General features: G+C 31.6%; 1 protein-coding gene across 1 annotated transcript in view; it reads right to left on the bottom strand.

Moving 5' to 3' along the window:
• LOC134726162 (DBH-like monooxygenase protein 1) overlaps positions 1-4,139 on the bottom strand; it is a 31,551-nt gene extending 27,412 nt beyond the window's left edge. The window contains exon 1 of the mRNA XM_063590563.1: positions 4,113-4,139. Within this exon, the coding sequence (XP_063446633.1) occupies positions 4,113-4,117 (5 nt within the window). The 5' untranslated portion in view covers positions 4,118-4,139. The remainder of the gene's footprint in view (positions 1-4,112) is intronic.
• Positions 4,140-18,194: the final 14,055 nt, after the last annotated feature.

The raw sequence follows: 18,194 nt of genomic DNA, 5'->3' as shown, positions 1-18,194 counted from the left end.
CTTAATTCTCTTCGAAGTTCGGTATTTTTTTATTTTTATTTTTTTAACGCTTTTATTTTATTTTTAAAATTATAGCCGCGTAATTATTAACAACTTCTTGATATAAAAATTGACCCATCAAGGAAAACAAAAACGTATATTTTTGGTGAGGTAGGCCACTCTGTTTCAAGAGAATAGGACAGCGAAACGTTTTTTACTCTATACAATTTTTATCAAGTTTGGGAAAAGTTGAAATGGTGTTGCCATTCTTTAAATAGAGTTTTTAATCCAAAACTAACACAAAATACAATAATTATCATTAACTCAACAAACCAAAGCATAAGACAATCATATAACCTCATTTAAAATTTTTAAATATCTTTCTGGATAATTATGTAATTATCTTCTCATACTAACTTTCGGGTTGGCAAATAAAGCGATGCGCCAAGACATAAACATGTGACTACTTATAAGGGCAACTGTTTTCAGTAGTATACCGCTGTTCGAAACTCATAAATCCATGGACAAATAACAAAATCGGGGTAACAAACTAAAAGTGAGAAAAACTCATTTTGTATTTGTATATGTGCATTTCATATTCATTCATTTGGATAAGTTTTAATTAAAGTGAATGCTTCGTTGTGAAATTCACATATTTAACCTCATATGATGAAGCGCTTGTCGAGCTTATTACACATTATCAAAAATGTGACATGTTTGATAATGTGTAATAAGCTTGAGATATATTACTTTTATATAAGGTTGTTGAAATAAATCTAAAATTAGTCTGTATCCATCTTTTTTAAAGATGCAAATATAACCGCAGTCGTAATGTATTTGTCAAATCGATCTATTTTTCTCTTCGTGTAAAAGCGTGACCATACTAAAAGTTTTATATAGGTAAATCCACACTACATTGTGGAAAAGCATAACCATAATAATAGTTTTATATAGGTGAATCCGCACAACAGTGTTTAGAAAGAGGTAATATTGTTTTAAGGAATTAATTTCCATCCACTCGATTGTAGTGTTGTGATTTTCGTCAATTCGCAACGCAAAAATAGAAAAAAAAGTTTACCGCCAATCAAAATCGATTTTTTCCGGTTTTATTTAAAATTATAGAATTTACGACTCGTGTTATAAATCGGTAGGTCGAGGTTAATTATCATTGTCGTAACAATTCACCTTATCGACTGTTTATTTCATTATCAAAGAAGAAACTATCATTGTCTGCACGCAAGTCAAATTATTAAGATCATCTATGATGATCGACCGTAAAGTATACTTTACGCCGTACATCTGCAATGGTCGGCCGATAACCTATCATTATCCCCGATACATTGTGATTATCTATAAATGTGCTTCCCGTGTTCCATATAGGTGTATGTTATTGTTTAAAAAATATATTAAAACGGTAAAGTACTAAACGATGCCTCAGATACTACTACCACTATTCCCAAGCACTTGAAAACATGGAAGCTTTTAAACTTGGTGTTGTTTACCATAGATAGTACCAGTATCAATATATATGCAGCACGTATTATCTGTGATTTTGCATACTGTAGTGTTTAGTCTAACAATATCAATACTGCACTTGTCCCGCTCAATGCAATTGCTTTAGGTAACATGTTATAAAAGTATGACTGATCATTCCTTTAAATCATTGATGTAAATTCAAAACTATCGGCAAACATGAATTGGTTGCACAGCTAATATAATATTTCTGATACACAACAAGCAACCATAATCAATCTGCTGACCAACTGTAAAATAACTTGCTTCCAGAGATCAACAAAAGTTTGGCCAAATGATTTTATAAAATGAGAGATATAATATAATAATAAGAAGCCAAAAAAGCGATTTTTTTTATTGTTTTTTGTATATATACATGTACTTGTGCATCAGGTGAAACTATCAGTTAACAGGAGCTCTTGCGCAGTAAATATTAAATTTCAAATATGCTACAACAAAACGTCATCAAACTGCAGACCAAATATAAAATCAAACACTTTCATAGACAAAAAGAATGGCCCAAATGAATTTATAAAATGGGTGATGAAAATTTTCAATCTATTGACTTCCAAGAAATGGCGGCACGGCAGATGTTGATTCTGCTTACTCGCTACACCTCAACATTATTTCGATTCAGACTTGATTTAAAATCGTTTCATTTCATATAAGTCAACAAGATTTGAGTGAAAAAAAATTCTACCCACAGTTCTTCGTCAAACAGACAAAGAGTCGAGCGGTTACTTAGCATGCTTTTTGTATTGGTGGCGAAGGTTAAACAGACTGCCTCCCACATAAATAATGAATAAATCATTTATCATTTACAACCAGTATAACCAGGAAAACTTTTTTCCAGTTCCTACCATTTCACATTTGAGAACACTGATATATCGACGGAGCCATTAGCTGTGACCAATCCGTCATGTGTTAAAACAACTTATCAAAGCTAAGTTTTTGCCTTTGACATTTCACTCATTTAATACTGGTTTATTTTTGACAAAATACATAAGTGTTATTGCCTTACTTAAAAGGATAGTTTACATCCATTAGAATATTTGTAAATAGATATAGGAAGATGTGGTATGAGTGCAAATGATACAGCTCTCCAACCAAGTAACAGTTCATAAAAAGTAAACCATTATAGGTCAAATTACGCCTTACATATAGAGACTTGGCTCACACCAAACAGCAAGCTATAAAGGGCCCCAAAATATTACTAGTGTAAAACCATTCATACAGGGAAACAAACAGTCAAGTGTTTAGTTTTCTATGTTGTGTCTTCTGTTGTATTATTTTTCTGTTTGTCTTTTTATTTTTAGCCATGGACTTGTCGGTTTATTTTGGTAAATTCGCTTTACTGGATGTTTATCTATACATTGATAACAAGACATCAAACCGATGATATCTTGAATTAAAAAAAAAATTGACAGAGGAATGGTTGTATTTTTTATATTTATTTGACTTTTTAATTGTCGTTAAAAATATTAAAAGACAACATTTTCTTTTATTGACAGATTCGTTTAACTCCGTGCAATAATAGAATTTATATAGAAATTGTGTATTGTATATGATCGTTATAATGCATTAATTATCATTATACGTTTAAACACCAGGATATTTATTTAGACAAAAGAAACAAGGACAAAAAAAAAATGCGATGGTTGTCTTGCAGAAATAGAGTCAGTGGTTATCTATCCAATATGAGAAAATCACAAATAAAAATACTTATCATCATGTTTAATGAAGAACAATTCAAGTTAAACAAACGAATGGTGTTATTTATTATGTTTATAAATCTTTGTTATTGTCGCCAATGAACGATGAAGAGAAAGTATCAAAGCTTCTGAGATTGTGTGTAGTCCTGAGGATATGCGTAAAAGTACACGGACGTGATTGATATAGAAATTGTATATTTTATTTAATAAATAAAGGCAACAGAAATATACCGCTGTTCAAAAAATTATCTAAATTATTATCATATAGTTAATACCAGGAATTGAACTTACAACCAAAATTTAAAAAATGGATAAATTTCAAATTTAAATAAAATTTTAATCATATGTTGATATTTATGAGTTTTAAACAACAGAAAATACGATACGATTAAGTTATCTAAATGGAAAAGTCATAAAAAATATCTACGACACTTGTGATATATCATAAATATGGAACGAAATAAAAAAAAACTTAAAATCATAGCAATGTTCATATTTAGTATTCTCGGTTATACATGTTTTCCTTCATAAAAAAAACCTGATTGGCTAGTTAAATAATTGTGAAAACATTCGTAAACTGATAGTTCATCAAAGACGAGTACGATGTTTTATATATCTTCCCCTGATGAACAGATTAAAATGTTGCAAAGATTAAACATTTCTCTCTCTGTAAGTTCAACAAAATAAATCACAATTCTAGACATCTAGGGCGATTGTACTTTAAACTGTTCATCTGTTATTTCACAAAGTATATCTAAATGTTTAAAAAAAATCAATCCCCGATTTTGAATAGAAAGATAAGTAGTCTCTTTTATAATCAATCGCTATTTCTATCTAATAAATTTCAAAAAGCAATATACTAGTTAAGAAAAATCTTGAACTGTATAATACTGGATAAAAAAACATTACCTCATTATACTAGTCTTTCAGTGTTCCTCTGACCGTTGACCAAAAAACAAAATTAATTTATATTCAATCAATTTTGATTTGGGTTAGTAGATGGACCGAACAATGGGTTAGTAGATGGACCGAACAATCCAAACCCAATCTAGTTTAATTGGGGTTAGAAGATGGACCGAAAAATCAAAACCATGTGATTGCCATTTGCTTTTGTATATGCAAGATGTTTATGTTTAGTACACATGTATAAAGTTCATTACGAGGACACTCAATTTAGTTGTAGACTATATACAATGTTTTCTATCCACCTAGATAATCTATCAACCAAGCAAATATCATTTTTAAACGAAATCTTTTTATTTGCAATACCATAACTAAGGTAATTATTTGATATATATAATATGATGTTTTCTAAATGTTGAGTTACTTGGGAAAAAAACAAAAACAAAACAATAAGTCATAGATGAATATAGTCAGATTTTGAACGCCTTTTTTTACAATTTTGATTTCGATTGCGTTGCCGAATTGGAGGACATATCCCTTCATACAAATGTCACAAGACAGCTAAACAAATCTATTGCAATTAAAACAAATATACCTAAATTCCATAAGAAGCAATTATCCCCTTTACATTGCTTTACTATGCGTACAAATTCATATATTTTGAAGTAAGTTTCCTTTGATGCCTTTTGATTAAAAACAATGCAAAACCTAATAATAGTCACGGAAAAAATTAAAATCATGTGACCGTGACTGAGAAAATGTACCCAGATGAGATTTATACTCATGGGCTTACCATGAATCCAAAATAAAATGATGATGATTTCTCAACTGGTTTCGACAATACAGCATGTTCATATTCGGTATGCATTTGCGAACATGATATATAATCAGAAAAATATAGAAATTCAAACAATATCCTGTCTAATTATTTTCTTTGGTAATTGGAATGTTGTAAATGTTTTCGACCTCAATATTTTATAATCTTTAAATGCTGCAGAATTGAATACCTACTAATATACTGATTAAAAAATCTTGTTTTTTTGTGAAATATTTATTTGATAAATATGATATAATTATATAAAAAAGTGCATCCCAGTTTATAAATCATTAAAGAATCAATAACATTAATTTTGATTAATTTCAATGCGTAAATGCTTTTCCACATATGTTTTGAATATAAAATTTACAAGTATATTTACCAAAAGGAAAGTACTTTTAGAATGCATGTATTTATAAACATACATGTACATTTTGTAATACATGACTGTTTTTGTATATTATGCATACATTCTTATTCTAAATGGATCCATGTCATATGTTAGTTGTGAGTCACATTTTCATATACTTTGGCTATTGAATGGGGCCTGATTTATCACAAATCTTTGCTGTTAGGTATACCTGGGAGTATGGTATAGCTTTCTTTGCTGGAAGAGCACAAGTCTTTTCATTCTGTTCCTTGCTGAATATGTACATGTGTAATCTAGTAAATCAGGTTTTTCAGTACATATTTTTTGACAAGATATTAGAAATAAAGGTAGAAAATTATATAAATATTGTATTAGATGAAAATAAAAAAGAAGATGCGGTATGATAACCAATGAGACAACTGTCCACAAGAGACCAAAGTGACACAGACATTAACAACTATAGGTCATCGTACGGAGCATATTTATATACTATATATTCGATGCGCTTTCGAAGTGTATAACATACAAAAACATTACAAATTATGTAAACACAACATAATACATTTGGGAGGTACCTAACTGGTTATGATGACGTTAAATGGTACCAATTTTACGGCACATCAGATTTGTATTAAGAAAATAATGTATCTGCAATAAGCATTACAAAAATACCAAAATCAAAGGTTAATTCATAAAGCATTGTAAAAACTGACAAGGTCAAACATTTTCTACCAACAAAACGCGTGGAAATGAATTGTAGTACATGCATGCCTGACTTGGTATGATGGGTTAAACCCGGTTTAGTAGCTGTCTTAATCTCCCACTTATGAAATATGAAAATGATAAAATGTATGATAATCAAAAACCAATCGTTTCTCGTTTTATAAATGATTTCGCATTAATGGTTTTTATATCATAAATCAATAAAATTGAGAATGGAAATGGGGAATGTGTCAAAGAGACCTTCAGCTGGCCCCTATACAAATATATACTAGTTCAGTGATAATGAACGCCATACTAATTTCAAAATTGTACACAAGAAACTAAAGAGGCTCCTGACTTGGGACAGGCGCAGCAATGCGGCGAGGTTAAACATGTTTGTGAGATCTCAACCCTTCTCCTATACCTCTAGCCAATGAAGAAAAGTAAATGCATAACAATACGCACAATGTATGAGTACGGTATTTTTAAGCAAACAAATGTCATCTGCTGATGAACTGTTTCTATGTTGTCCATAGATTTATAAGTTTTGAACAGCGGTATACTACTGTTGCCTTTATCTATATCAAAACAGTGCATATTAAAATAACTGATTATATCATTAGCATTTTGATGATTTATGTTCAAACAAAATTGAATTTTGTAAGGTATGGTTATGAATGATAAAACATTATGAAGCTTAAACTTTGAATTGCAGGATATTAACTTCTCATGTTTAATGTCGGATATTATTAATTTTACTAACAACAAGACAAAAGCTGTTATCCTGTTTTTTACTTGTTGTTTTCCATTTACAAATGATTTTCAATCAACACATTTTATATATTTTTCAGGGTTATTTAAAGATTTTGTATTTACATATATTCAAAAGTGGCTTAGACGCAATCTAAAATGGCTGTAAAAGGTTTAATGCACCATGTGTTACATTTTGAATGCCTTTACCAAGTCAGGAACATTGTAGTTCTTGTCCATTCGTTTTTATGCGTTTTGTTTTTTTATTTTGCCATGTGAGTACGGACTTGAAATGATTTTCCTCTAAATTCAGTAGTTTTGTGAATTTACTTTTTAAGGACCAAAATTGGTTGTAATTTATGAAGAATTTTTGCGGAACACAGTTTAATAGTAAACTGAAAATACTAAACAATTTCTTAAATGTTACAGTTTTAGATGACACGTATTATTGTGTAATTAAAAACATAGAAGGTGAGTACCATTGCAGTTACAAATCACAGAATGGAACATTTAATCCCATGCAATATTATACAAGAATGCTTTATGCAACCGTGGAGTATGCAATTGAGCAGGTGAAAGAAAAGTTGAGACAGGTAACCATTTTTAAAAATGGCATTGAACATTTTGCTTCTGTAAAATTTTGAAATAATAAACAAAGTTAAATTAAAATGTCCTTGACATTGAAAATAAATCGACATAAAAAAGATTTGCCTTATAATTCATACTCGATCAGATTTACAAGATACATAAAAAAAATTCCATCAAATGCAGTGACATATGTAGCGTTTATCTAAAATTGAGAATGGAAATGGGGAATGTGTCAAAGAGACAACAACCCGACCAAATAGAAAAACAACAGCAGAAGGTCACCAACAGGTCTTCAATGTAGCGAGAAATTCCCACACCCGGTGGCGTCCTTCAGTTGGCTTTTAAACAAATATAATTATACTAGTTCAGTGACAATGAACGCCATACTAATTTCCAAATTGTACACTAGAAACTAAAATTAAAATAATACAAGACTAACAAAGGCCAGAGGCTCCTGACTTGGGACAGGCGCAAAAATGCGGTGGGGTTAAACATATTTGTGAGATCTCAACCCTCCCCCTATACCTCTAACCAATGTAGAAAGTAAACGCATAACCATACGCACATTAAAATTCAGTTCAAGAGAAGTCCGAGTCTGATGTCAGAAGATGTAACCAAAGAAAATAAACAAAATGACAATAATACATAAATAACAACAGACTGTTAGCAGTTAACTGACATGCCAGCTCCAGACTTCAATTACACTGACTGAAAGATTATGATTTCATCAAATGAACATCAGGCACAATCCTTCTCGTTAGGGGTTTAGTATCCTACTATCATAACATATATGAGAAGAACATAACCCGTGTCATGCCAACAACTGTTTTTAGAATAAATGTGTTTAGTTCCGATGCAAAGACCTTATCAGTGACTCAATATTAACGCCAAAATATGCAATCTTTAATGACTTGACAACAGTATCGTAATTATATCCCTTCTTTATAAGTCTATTCAAAGGTTTTGTTAGTTTCGGAGGTGAATTCTGACACCTTTGTGCTTTATAAAGAATATTTCCATAAAAAATTGGATGTGAAATACTTGAACGTATAAGAAGTCTGCATGTTGAGCTATATTTACGAATGATGTCCTTATTCCGATGATAAAATTTAGTAAATGTTTTGACTAGTTTGCGATATCGAAAACCCTGGTGTAATAATTTTTTCAGTAAAACATAAATTTCTCTCGTTAAAATCTAAAGCATTGTTACATACGCGAGCGAATCGTACAAGTTGTGTCTGTATGTGTTTACTCCATATTACGTTTTAGGAAGGCAACATTTGTCTGGTGAATTATCAGTCCACGTATTATCATCATCTCATTAGTCACTATTCGGTACAGTTTACTGACATAATTAATTTACATATTTCTTAACTTATCAATAGTATAAATGTTCAGTATCGAGAAACTAAGGTTTCAACCCACAAAGGATAATTTGCCCTTAGGTGGATTTTACAGCATTTGAGTCCAATTTGGTCATATAACTCTCCAACTGTGTCTATCCTTAAATATCCTTGGCTTTTAAATATTCTGATTTCATTGTTTCACTTGAAGTGGGATACAGACAAAGAGCATCGAGCGCATGAAATTTACGAACATGATAAACATAAGCAACGACCTCCATTGAACTACAGGCCCCCCTCCGGTGACAGACACATAAATAATAATGTGGAGTTTCCGACCTTTTCGGGCCATGGACAATGTGTACCTACAAACTGTTAAAATCGGTAGCAGTTAGCTATGGGTAAAAGGCATACACACAACTAACATAAATCCATTGATATTAAGCACTGAAATGAGACAGATACCCAAAATTCATAATATAACTAATACAAGTTTATTCAATAATGATTTTTTGTAAGGTCGTTTGTTGTCTACTGCAAGTCAAACTTCCACCATACCCTCAATAATCTCTTTTTCTAGCGACACTCTTATATTTTTCACTGGACGTCATAAACATAAAAATCAATCATCGTTTTTTTGGTATCATATTTTATATGATAATTAATGAACAAAACAAAGCAATTTGGTATAATTTTCCTCGGATTAAAGTCTGCAATTCAAAATCTTGTAGTATAATGATGGTGATTGATGTTTAAACCTCCATTGGTGAATATCACATTTATATCAAGGAAAGAACATTATATTGCAATATATATTAATTCTTCTTTGTACTAAGGGAGCTACCATTTGATTTTTATGGGGGGGCTAGGATGAAATGTGAAAAAAATAGGCAGGACAGGAGTTTTGAGTAAAAAAAAAAGGCAGGATGAGACACTTGCAAAAAAAAAAAAGTCAGGATGACAATTTATGTAAAAAAAGTCAGGATAAACTAAAAAAAAAAAAAAGCAGGACCCGATAGAGTGAAAAATAAAAAGGCAGGACAGAGATTACAACTAAAAAAAAATGCAGGACAAAATTTTTCATCCTAGCCCCCCCCATAAAAATCAAATGGTAGCTCCCTAAACAGACACACGTAATACGATTTTGAACATGCTATCTCAAAAGGTTAGTACACTATTAGTTACATCTGTTCTGTAGTCAATAATTCGATTACGACCTGATTGATAACACAGTCCCTCTTAGTTTGTCTGTTTTTAAATATTTATATTTTATTGGGGAAATACGTACCGATTATCAGGTTATCTGCATGTTGATATCGTAAAATATCAGCTGCGAGACATGATATGAAGCTTTTTGTCGAGTTTTAATTGTTCATAATGAAAGCGTTTCGAACACATGTAATTTATGAAGCATTCTAATTTTGTGTTACAGTCAACAGGTAGGCATGGCACACACCCTGATTCATTTTTCAACTTCGAAGAAATCAGACTTTTTTTTTATCCTCAATGCCTACTTTTTATAAAATAAAACAAAAGTCAGCAAATATCATTTTGGTGGTTTCATCTAGCTGAGAATCGAAACCATGAAAATATTGGTATGGTAAAGCTCCCACGATACCCTACCATAAATATAATATGCAATGCACGCCAAATAACATATGATTGATTGATTGATTGTTGGTTGCTTAACGTCCAGTGTGACAGTTGTAAGAAATTTGTTTTTCATTTTCTTTATTGATGTCTTTTGTAAACGTATTCATGATGTCTTAGTTCATGGTTTAATCCACATTTTTTTTTACAGGAATATGGCAGTTGTTACCTATTTATTTGATGTTTTTGAGCTTAAGGTTTTCACATTTGCAAAGGAACTTTCCATGTAAAATTTCCCTCAGATTCTGTAATTTAATTTGTTTTACTTTTGGCTCTCTAAATAAATCAACAAACAACTTTGTGGTGTGAATATAATCCTCTTCTTTTTTTTTTTTTAAGTAAAACTTTTTTTTTCATGAATAATTACAGTTCGCCATGTTCATAAGAAAAACAGAAATTATTTAGCTCGTTACAATTTATTTTTATAAAGATTTTAACAAAAACCCGGAAAAAGTATTGTAAAGTTCAGTTGGTGAACCAAGCAAATGGTGACCAGAATAAAATGCAGAGTCGTGATTTTTCACCCAAACAACGTCACCTTTTTCAAGGGAAACAATTATAGTTTGACTCATTGGCGAATGCTGCCCTCCATAATCGTAAAAGTAAACGAGCGGATTTCCGTTTTTCACAAGCTCTATATAATTTGAGTCTCCTACTTTGTTGAATAATGTGACTGATATTAGATAAAGTCCTTTGACTGGTACTATCATGTGTCCATGTCTGGGGTCATATGCATTTCCAACATTTGTAATTATTTTTTCGAACTGGACTGCTTGGTTAGGGCCCAGTGTTAAGACCCGATTTACGGCTGCAGTGAATGCCACGGTCTGTCCGTCTGCATCATCTGTTATAAAAAAGACATCTCAAAATTCGACCAAATGAAGGACTTTAATTTTAGGTTGATCAACAGCTTTTATGAAGATCGAAGTATTGACGTATTCAGTAAATATTAAAAAGATAGATGTGGTAAGTACCGATTATCAGATTATCTGCATGTTGATATCGTAAAATATCAGCTGCGAGACATAATATGAAGCTTTTTGTCGAGTGAGCGAAGCGAACGAGATCAAAAAGCCTTCATATAATGTCAAGCAGCTGATATTTTACAATATCAATATACAGATAATCTGATAATCGATTTATCGGGCTATAATTGTGTGTTTCAGAAGTGTTTTCTTTGTTTCACCAGCACACAAAAGATGACTTGATAAGTTCGGGTCAAAGTTATTAACGTCGGTTCAAACATTATGACGTCGCTGATATGTCCGGGTCAAAGTTATTAAGGCCGGGTCAACGTCTTTGACGTCATAAAGACATGATACGGAATAATATTTTAAAGAGCTGAACAGAGTGATATAGACAGTGGGAAGACCGATAAGTGACGTTATGTGATTGATCGGCCTGCCCCATCCAAACTGTATTATTTAATTTCCCCCTTACCTGCTAGTTGACGTTATTTCAACAGTCTGAGAGTCCTTTGCAAAGTGAAGGGAAATAAGGCTAATTCGAAATATTCGATTTTTTTGGTTTTTTTAATTGTATTTGTCCTTTAAATACGAATTTTTAAAGGTGCATTAAAATTCACATATTAGATAGTTTTTTTTACAGAAAATGTTATGACATTTAAACTACTATATATTAAAGAAATACATATTATAAATGTATTTGTACCCTTACTCGGTATGCGGAATTGAGAAGAGTTATTATGCCCGCAGTCAGCATTTGTTTCAGAGAAGTTGTACCTTCTTTCTGTTGATTATAACCGTGTTTGCCTTTTACTATTTTCTAAACAGTCAAGTGACAACCAGGTTATGTAATTTGGTATTCTCACGTCCTGCTAATGCATGATTTACCATGTTAAACTTGTCTTGGGAGTTAAACATCAATTAATTGATATTTTACTATTGAATGACATTCGAAGATATGCACCTCTTGTGATTTTTTTCTAAGTGATTGTCTTACCATAATTTAACAAAAGCCGCTTAAAACTGGTCAAGGAATTATTACGTTGTTGCCCATGTGAACAAAAACCTTTAATAGTGTGCATCTCTGCTCGTAGTTCGTTATTGGTGTCCACAATTTTACGGTAACCATTCTGCAATCGCTTGTTTTCCAATTCTATCTCATTAACAGTTAATCTAAGCTGTTTAACTACTGCTGTAAGATGGTCTGTAAATAAAGATAATAAGTTCGCGCCTAATAATCTGCCGAAAAAAATTCTTAGTGTATTAATTATAGTATCAAGAATTAAAAAAAATAGTAATAAAAATGTTCGGCTAAAGACGTCAAACGCTTTTTGTCATAAAATACCCGACAAATTTATTAAAAGCTAGGGTATATTGAAATCTAGCTTACCTCTGACTTGTACAACAGTCGGGCCAAATTCCATTTTATTGACAATGAATAATGTGTGAACTTTACAAATAGACATACCGGTAGTAGAAACAATTATAAATAAGGGTACAGCATGCGCAGTCAACATTGCATTATATATATCTGAATCATTATAAAAACAAACAAATATGTAACAAAGAAACAAAAAATGGCATATAGACCAAGCATATTAGCAAAAAATAAAGACAAGAATACACAAATTTACCATATGATAGTATAATGATACAATGATGGAATGTACTGTGCTACGTCATATGTGTATCAAAAAAACATTATTTTTAAAATAGGCATAAAGACAAAGCACTATAGGTTAAAAGGAAGTAAACAAAGATGGCTGGCATTTTCTATCTTGAATGTAGGGATTTTACATCCAAGATAATAGGTTAAAGAAAATTTATTTTCTGCTGCCCTTTTAAATAGAAATCAAAATTGAAATAGTGAGAAATGAGTGTTGGCCATTGGTGTAGAAATAGCGAGATATTTAGAGAAAACTCTCTGTGACGAGCAACATTTTCTGTGCCAAATTTAGCAAAGGGTGTTCTCAATTTATACTATTTCGAAAATTTCAGAACCGTTGAGTACCATTTAAAATGAAATTTTTCTATCAAAAAAGGCTGCGGCACCATGTGTGTTTTGCAGTTTCAAAATACACCCAAAGGTGTTGATTATTCAGAATTCGTCATTTTTTTCTATGGATCTTTGAAAGTGAAAGGACCAAATAAGGCTACAATTGTCGCCTATGTAAATAATTACTTCCTTGTAACCATTAGCATTAATGAAAGACAAGAAAACAAAGACGTTTTACGATACTATATATTTATCAACAAGGTTCCAGTACCTTCCGATGAACTTTTTTTTTTGAAAAATGACAAGACGTTCTTTGACATATCCCTGGTTCATCAACTTTCTGCTCAGACACGGGTGACGTTTTACAAAGCTGAGTAGGAGCTGTAAGCTCTTGAGTACCGAATTAGTTGGGAAATGTATATCCTTTATGCATGTGACGTTGGTAAATTGATACTAAGGTAGGGAAAATTGATAATTTCAAAATAAAAATCGTTTCGTAGGTTATACATTTTGGTACTGAGTTGACAGTGTATGTGAAAATCGAGGTACAGATATAGGTCTAAAAATAAGACGGAGTAAGTTATCATTCCAAGTTGGTTTAAAGGTTTATTTCGAAACATTTATATTTTTAAATGTTCTTACCTAGCTTTCTCAAAATTTCATTTTCTTCATTTTGATCCCTAGTAGCTCCAACTAATTTTCCAGTGATTATTAAATATAAGACATACACGAATCCTTTCATGTTCAAATTGTAGGTGTATTTTCTTTGTGAAACACGACATCTGATTTTGTAAGATAACGTATCAAATATTCCTTAGAGTTATTTGGAACAAATTAAAGACAGTAGAAAAATACCTGTGAAATTAAGTCGAAATGATGCACGAGTGCTGTAGACCAACTTATTTTTGCAGATATTTTATTTTGCGTTGAAACCAATCTATTCCTTTTTGCGACAATTTAATTTCACTTAGAATTTTCAAATTAACATGAACTAGTTGACTAAGGGACGATCTAGGTTTTACATGTTTATGTATCATGTGGATACATATGTGATGTATACGAAATGTTTGAAAATGTTTTTGATCGAGTTGGATGTATTGATAATATTTTCCTTGGTAAGTTATTAAGATAGTTTAAATTAGATTTGATCTTTATCAAATTTCTCTCAATCTTGATAAAAATCGGACGTATACACTTTAGGCAGGATACTTTTACAGTAATAAAGGAAGTTACATGTAGTTGTTTCAAAATATCGCTTGCGATTATTTAAAATCTACTCTTTTTTGTTGAAGTTAAAGAACATTTCATATCAGCACATCTATATCACGGTAACGTTATAAGGATAATGTTTTGAAGGAAGTCTTCATTGAATAATTTCAATAATGATGATGAAGAACAGCTGAATTATATGACTTATAAACAACATCAAATATTGATTGTAGTATTTGGAAAATTTTATAAGGAAGCACCAAAACGAGACAGTTACTGATCCTCGAATAAACAAACAAATATGAAATTAAGATTCCCAAGCGTGTATAATCTTTCAGAAAATTTACTTCCGGCCTATATACAGTCAAATGTATTTCTGTATTGTCATTTGTTGAAAAACCTTCTAGTTGTTAAACTGCATGGCAATATGTGTATTCACAAGAAAAAGAACAACATGTTTTGTACATCTATTGTGATCTTAATTACTATTATACATGTATCAGTCACAGAAAGTTTAACGGGTATGTATAGATATCTTAATACGATGATTTACCAAAGGTTCGAATACCATTTTGGGTAATGACCAAGGATTGAATCAAAACACTATTAGGTAAAGAGAATATAGCTTTTGATTATAACTAAGAAAATATTATTTCAAATCGCCATGTACCCCTTGAAATCACCCGACATGTGTTTTTTTATATGGCTCCAACTACTCATCTTTAATTTAAGCCCATGTAATTTATATGATCAGCATATAATTAAAAATATCTGTAAATGTTTGCTTCGTAGTTCACACTAATCCGATTGTTCTTGTTTCCTTCAAAAAAGTTTACTTGGCCGGAGATGTAAGAGAATTTATCAACAAAATGAGGTAAATAAATTTCTCATAGATACCAGGACTAAATTTTATATGTACGCCAGACGCGTGTTTCGTCTACAAAAGACTCATCAGTGACGTAAAAAAAAAGCCAAATAAATTACGAAGTTGACGAGTAAACCGCAGCTAATAACGAAAAATCGACTGAACCATGTGTGCTTGCAAAGAACATGACTTTTTATTGTACAATTGGAATTAAAAAATGAGTTTAACGAAAAGCAAACAGAAAAGGGGTCCAAGATAATAACACAAATCACGTAAAATTGAATTCTGTTAACATTTGGTTGGTATATGAACATTTTTGTCTTTTGGCCTTTTTACCGAATATACACTATAGTATTTATTAGATCCATGCGTTAAGCCTACATATATGATATTGCTTTTTACAGTCGGCTCTTCTTGGGGTTCAGAGTTGCAATCAACCCAGCATGTTAGTGATTGGCTTCCAATGCAATCTCAGAATGACAGCATGTCCCAGGTCGAGTGGCACCATGGGCTGAAGGAAATATCTGTTAAAGTAGACATACAGGTTAGACCCTGGACCACTGGTGGAGAATCTGAGTACTATTTTCCTGGAGTAGGTTCTGGTCAAAGAAGCGACGACGTAAATAGTCCTTATGGTGGAATTGTTTATAAATACAGCAAAGATAGTGTAGTATTATATGCTCCCAACAGACATGACGGATATTCATCTGGATATGCAGTCTACACAGGTTAGTAATTTTCTCTCAAAGATTACCACTGATTTAAGAAGAGAGGCTACAAATTAATCCCTTCTGTCTTTAAGTATAAAATTTGCTTGTTTTATATTTATGATATACATTCTTTTTTGTGGAAATTACTCTCTCGGATAAAAACCACAGGAAACAATTGTAACTGAAACAATTGAATATATAAAACAATGTTATTATAATAACGAAAGACCATGACATACAAATACATCGATCTGATACCAGAATATCGACCCCCTTCCCATATTCACCCTGATTTATTTTAGCTTTACCATCCTAGGCAATAGTTGTGTCCCTTGTTCAGTCAAACTTCCGGTTTTCGTTTGAGTCGAACTATGTGTATCTCGAAATATTTCTCCGGTCCGGCTGACTTCGAGATAACGAGAGTTGACTGTAATTCAAAAAAGGTTGCTGTTGACTCTTTGACGCATTCTCCATTTTCAATCTCAATTTTAAGAAAGAGTATGCACATCTTTTTATTCCTTCCTGCGGAACAAATATTGCACACACAAGTCATAGATTTTGTCCATTATCGATCTGCTACATGTACAGGAGAAAAATGAGAATTAACATGAATTTCACACTTTGAAACACTTTATCGTTCCGTTTTGCTCATGGACAACGATTTTTACCAAACTGTTCTTTAAAAGAACAACTTGCATTTAAAAATGAACATACAGTGCCTGATTATTTTTATACAAAAATTAATTTTGATGGTTCAACAATATATGAAGATTTTTACCATGATGAAAAATTAGCGAGATTTAATAAAAAAAAATCTTTGGAAATATTAATGTCCTTGAATGTAAAACTTTTGAAATTACACAAAAACATAACATTCTACAAAAATATTCATAGTTTATAACTCTTTTTTCGTTTTCTGTTAAGGTGGATCAAACTGGAATGGACCTATACAGCAAGCCGAGTCTAATGTCTCTGTCCGAATAAGAGTATGGGGCCAGTCAACCACATTTTCCTGCGCCAGATTTCTTTACAAACTGGAAGCCTATCAAAATAGGTATACAGTTATTCATAGTGGATTGGAAAACAAGTTTTGTAACTAATATTATTATATATTCCTGTCCACTTTGCGGTTGCGAGTGCTGCCTTGTAGCGGCCTTAGCCTTCTCTTTCTCGAAATCGGACGCTGGACTTTTTCTGCGGCGTTTTGTTGAAAAATAAACAAAGAAACATAAGACAATGAAACACAACAACATCAATAAATGACAGAAAGCCGATGATCACAAGAAATGTTTGCGACTTGACACAAAGCTTATGATCACTAGACGCTAAAACTGCGCAAAGTTCAAGCCTTTTAAATATATTTTAACAAATATTCTATTTCTCCCATCTTTGTCTTTCATAAACTTCAGTTAATGTTTAGGTATTTTTTGAAATGTCAACAACAGAAAATGAAAAACAAATATGAACATTGCGAGGAAATACGCCAATATCCCTTTATTTGTTTAACTCGCATATTGCAAGTTGTCAAATCCTACTGGACTCTATATTGAGGAGTCTTCTTCATAGGCTTAGAGTATTGTTTCACAGTTACATATTTCCCATCGTCAAAAAGCTATTCAGCGCTATGTTGAAGGCATTTTGATACACAATATCATTGCAAATTTCACATGTTTTTGTCAAATTTTGCATTTTAAGATATAGACCTTGATAAACCAAAATGAATCAGTGTATATCCGATCGAAAGACAATATATAGCGTTTTTTAACCACGACCCTCTATTACATTTTGGAATAAATATTAAACAATGACCACTATTTCTTAAAATTGCGGTGTTAAGCTTTCTTCTGGTGTTGTTAATTCTTATAAAATTTTGTAGGTAATGTAATGAAAGAAATTCACCATCAGTTGGAGGCTCAACCCGAATATGTAGTCCTACAAATCAAACTGGGAAACACAAAATATATAGCAGACGGAATAGGTATTTATACATTTATAATTACGTCATATTTATACATTTTTATAAAGTTTTTTTGTCAAACCAATTTTACCTACATATTTTTTTTCTTCATTTTCATCAGAGACTTATAATTTGTCTCTGATTTCATAAAATACAATATTTTAAT

This window comes from Mytilus trossulus, chromosome 7 (genome assembly GCF_036588685.1).
Source record: "Mytilus trossulus isolate FHL-02 chromosome 7, PNRI_Mtr1.1.1.hap1, whole genome shotgun sequence".
Lineage (NCBI taxonomy): Eukaryota > Metazoa > Mollusca > Bivalvia > Mytilida > Mytilidae > Mytilus > Mytilus trossulus.
This window is presented reverse-complemented; position numbering and strand designations above follow the sequence as displayed.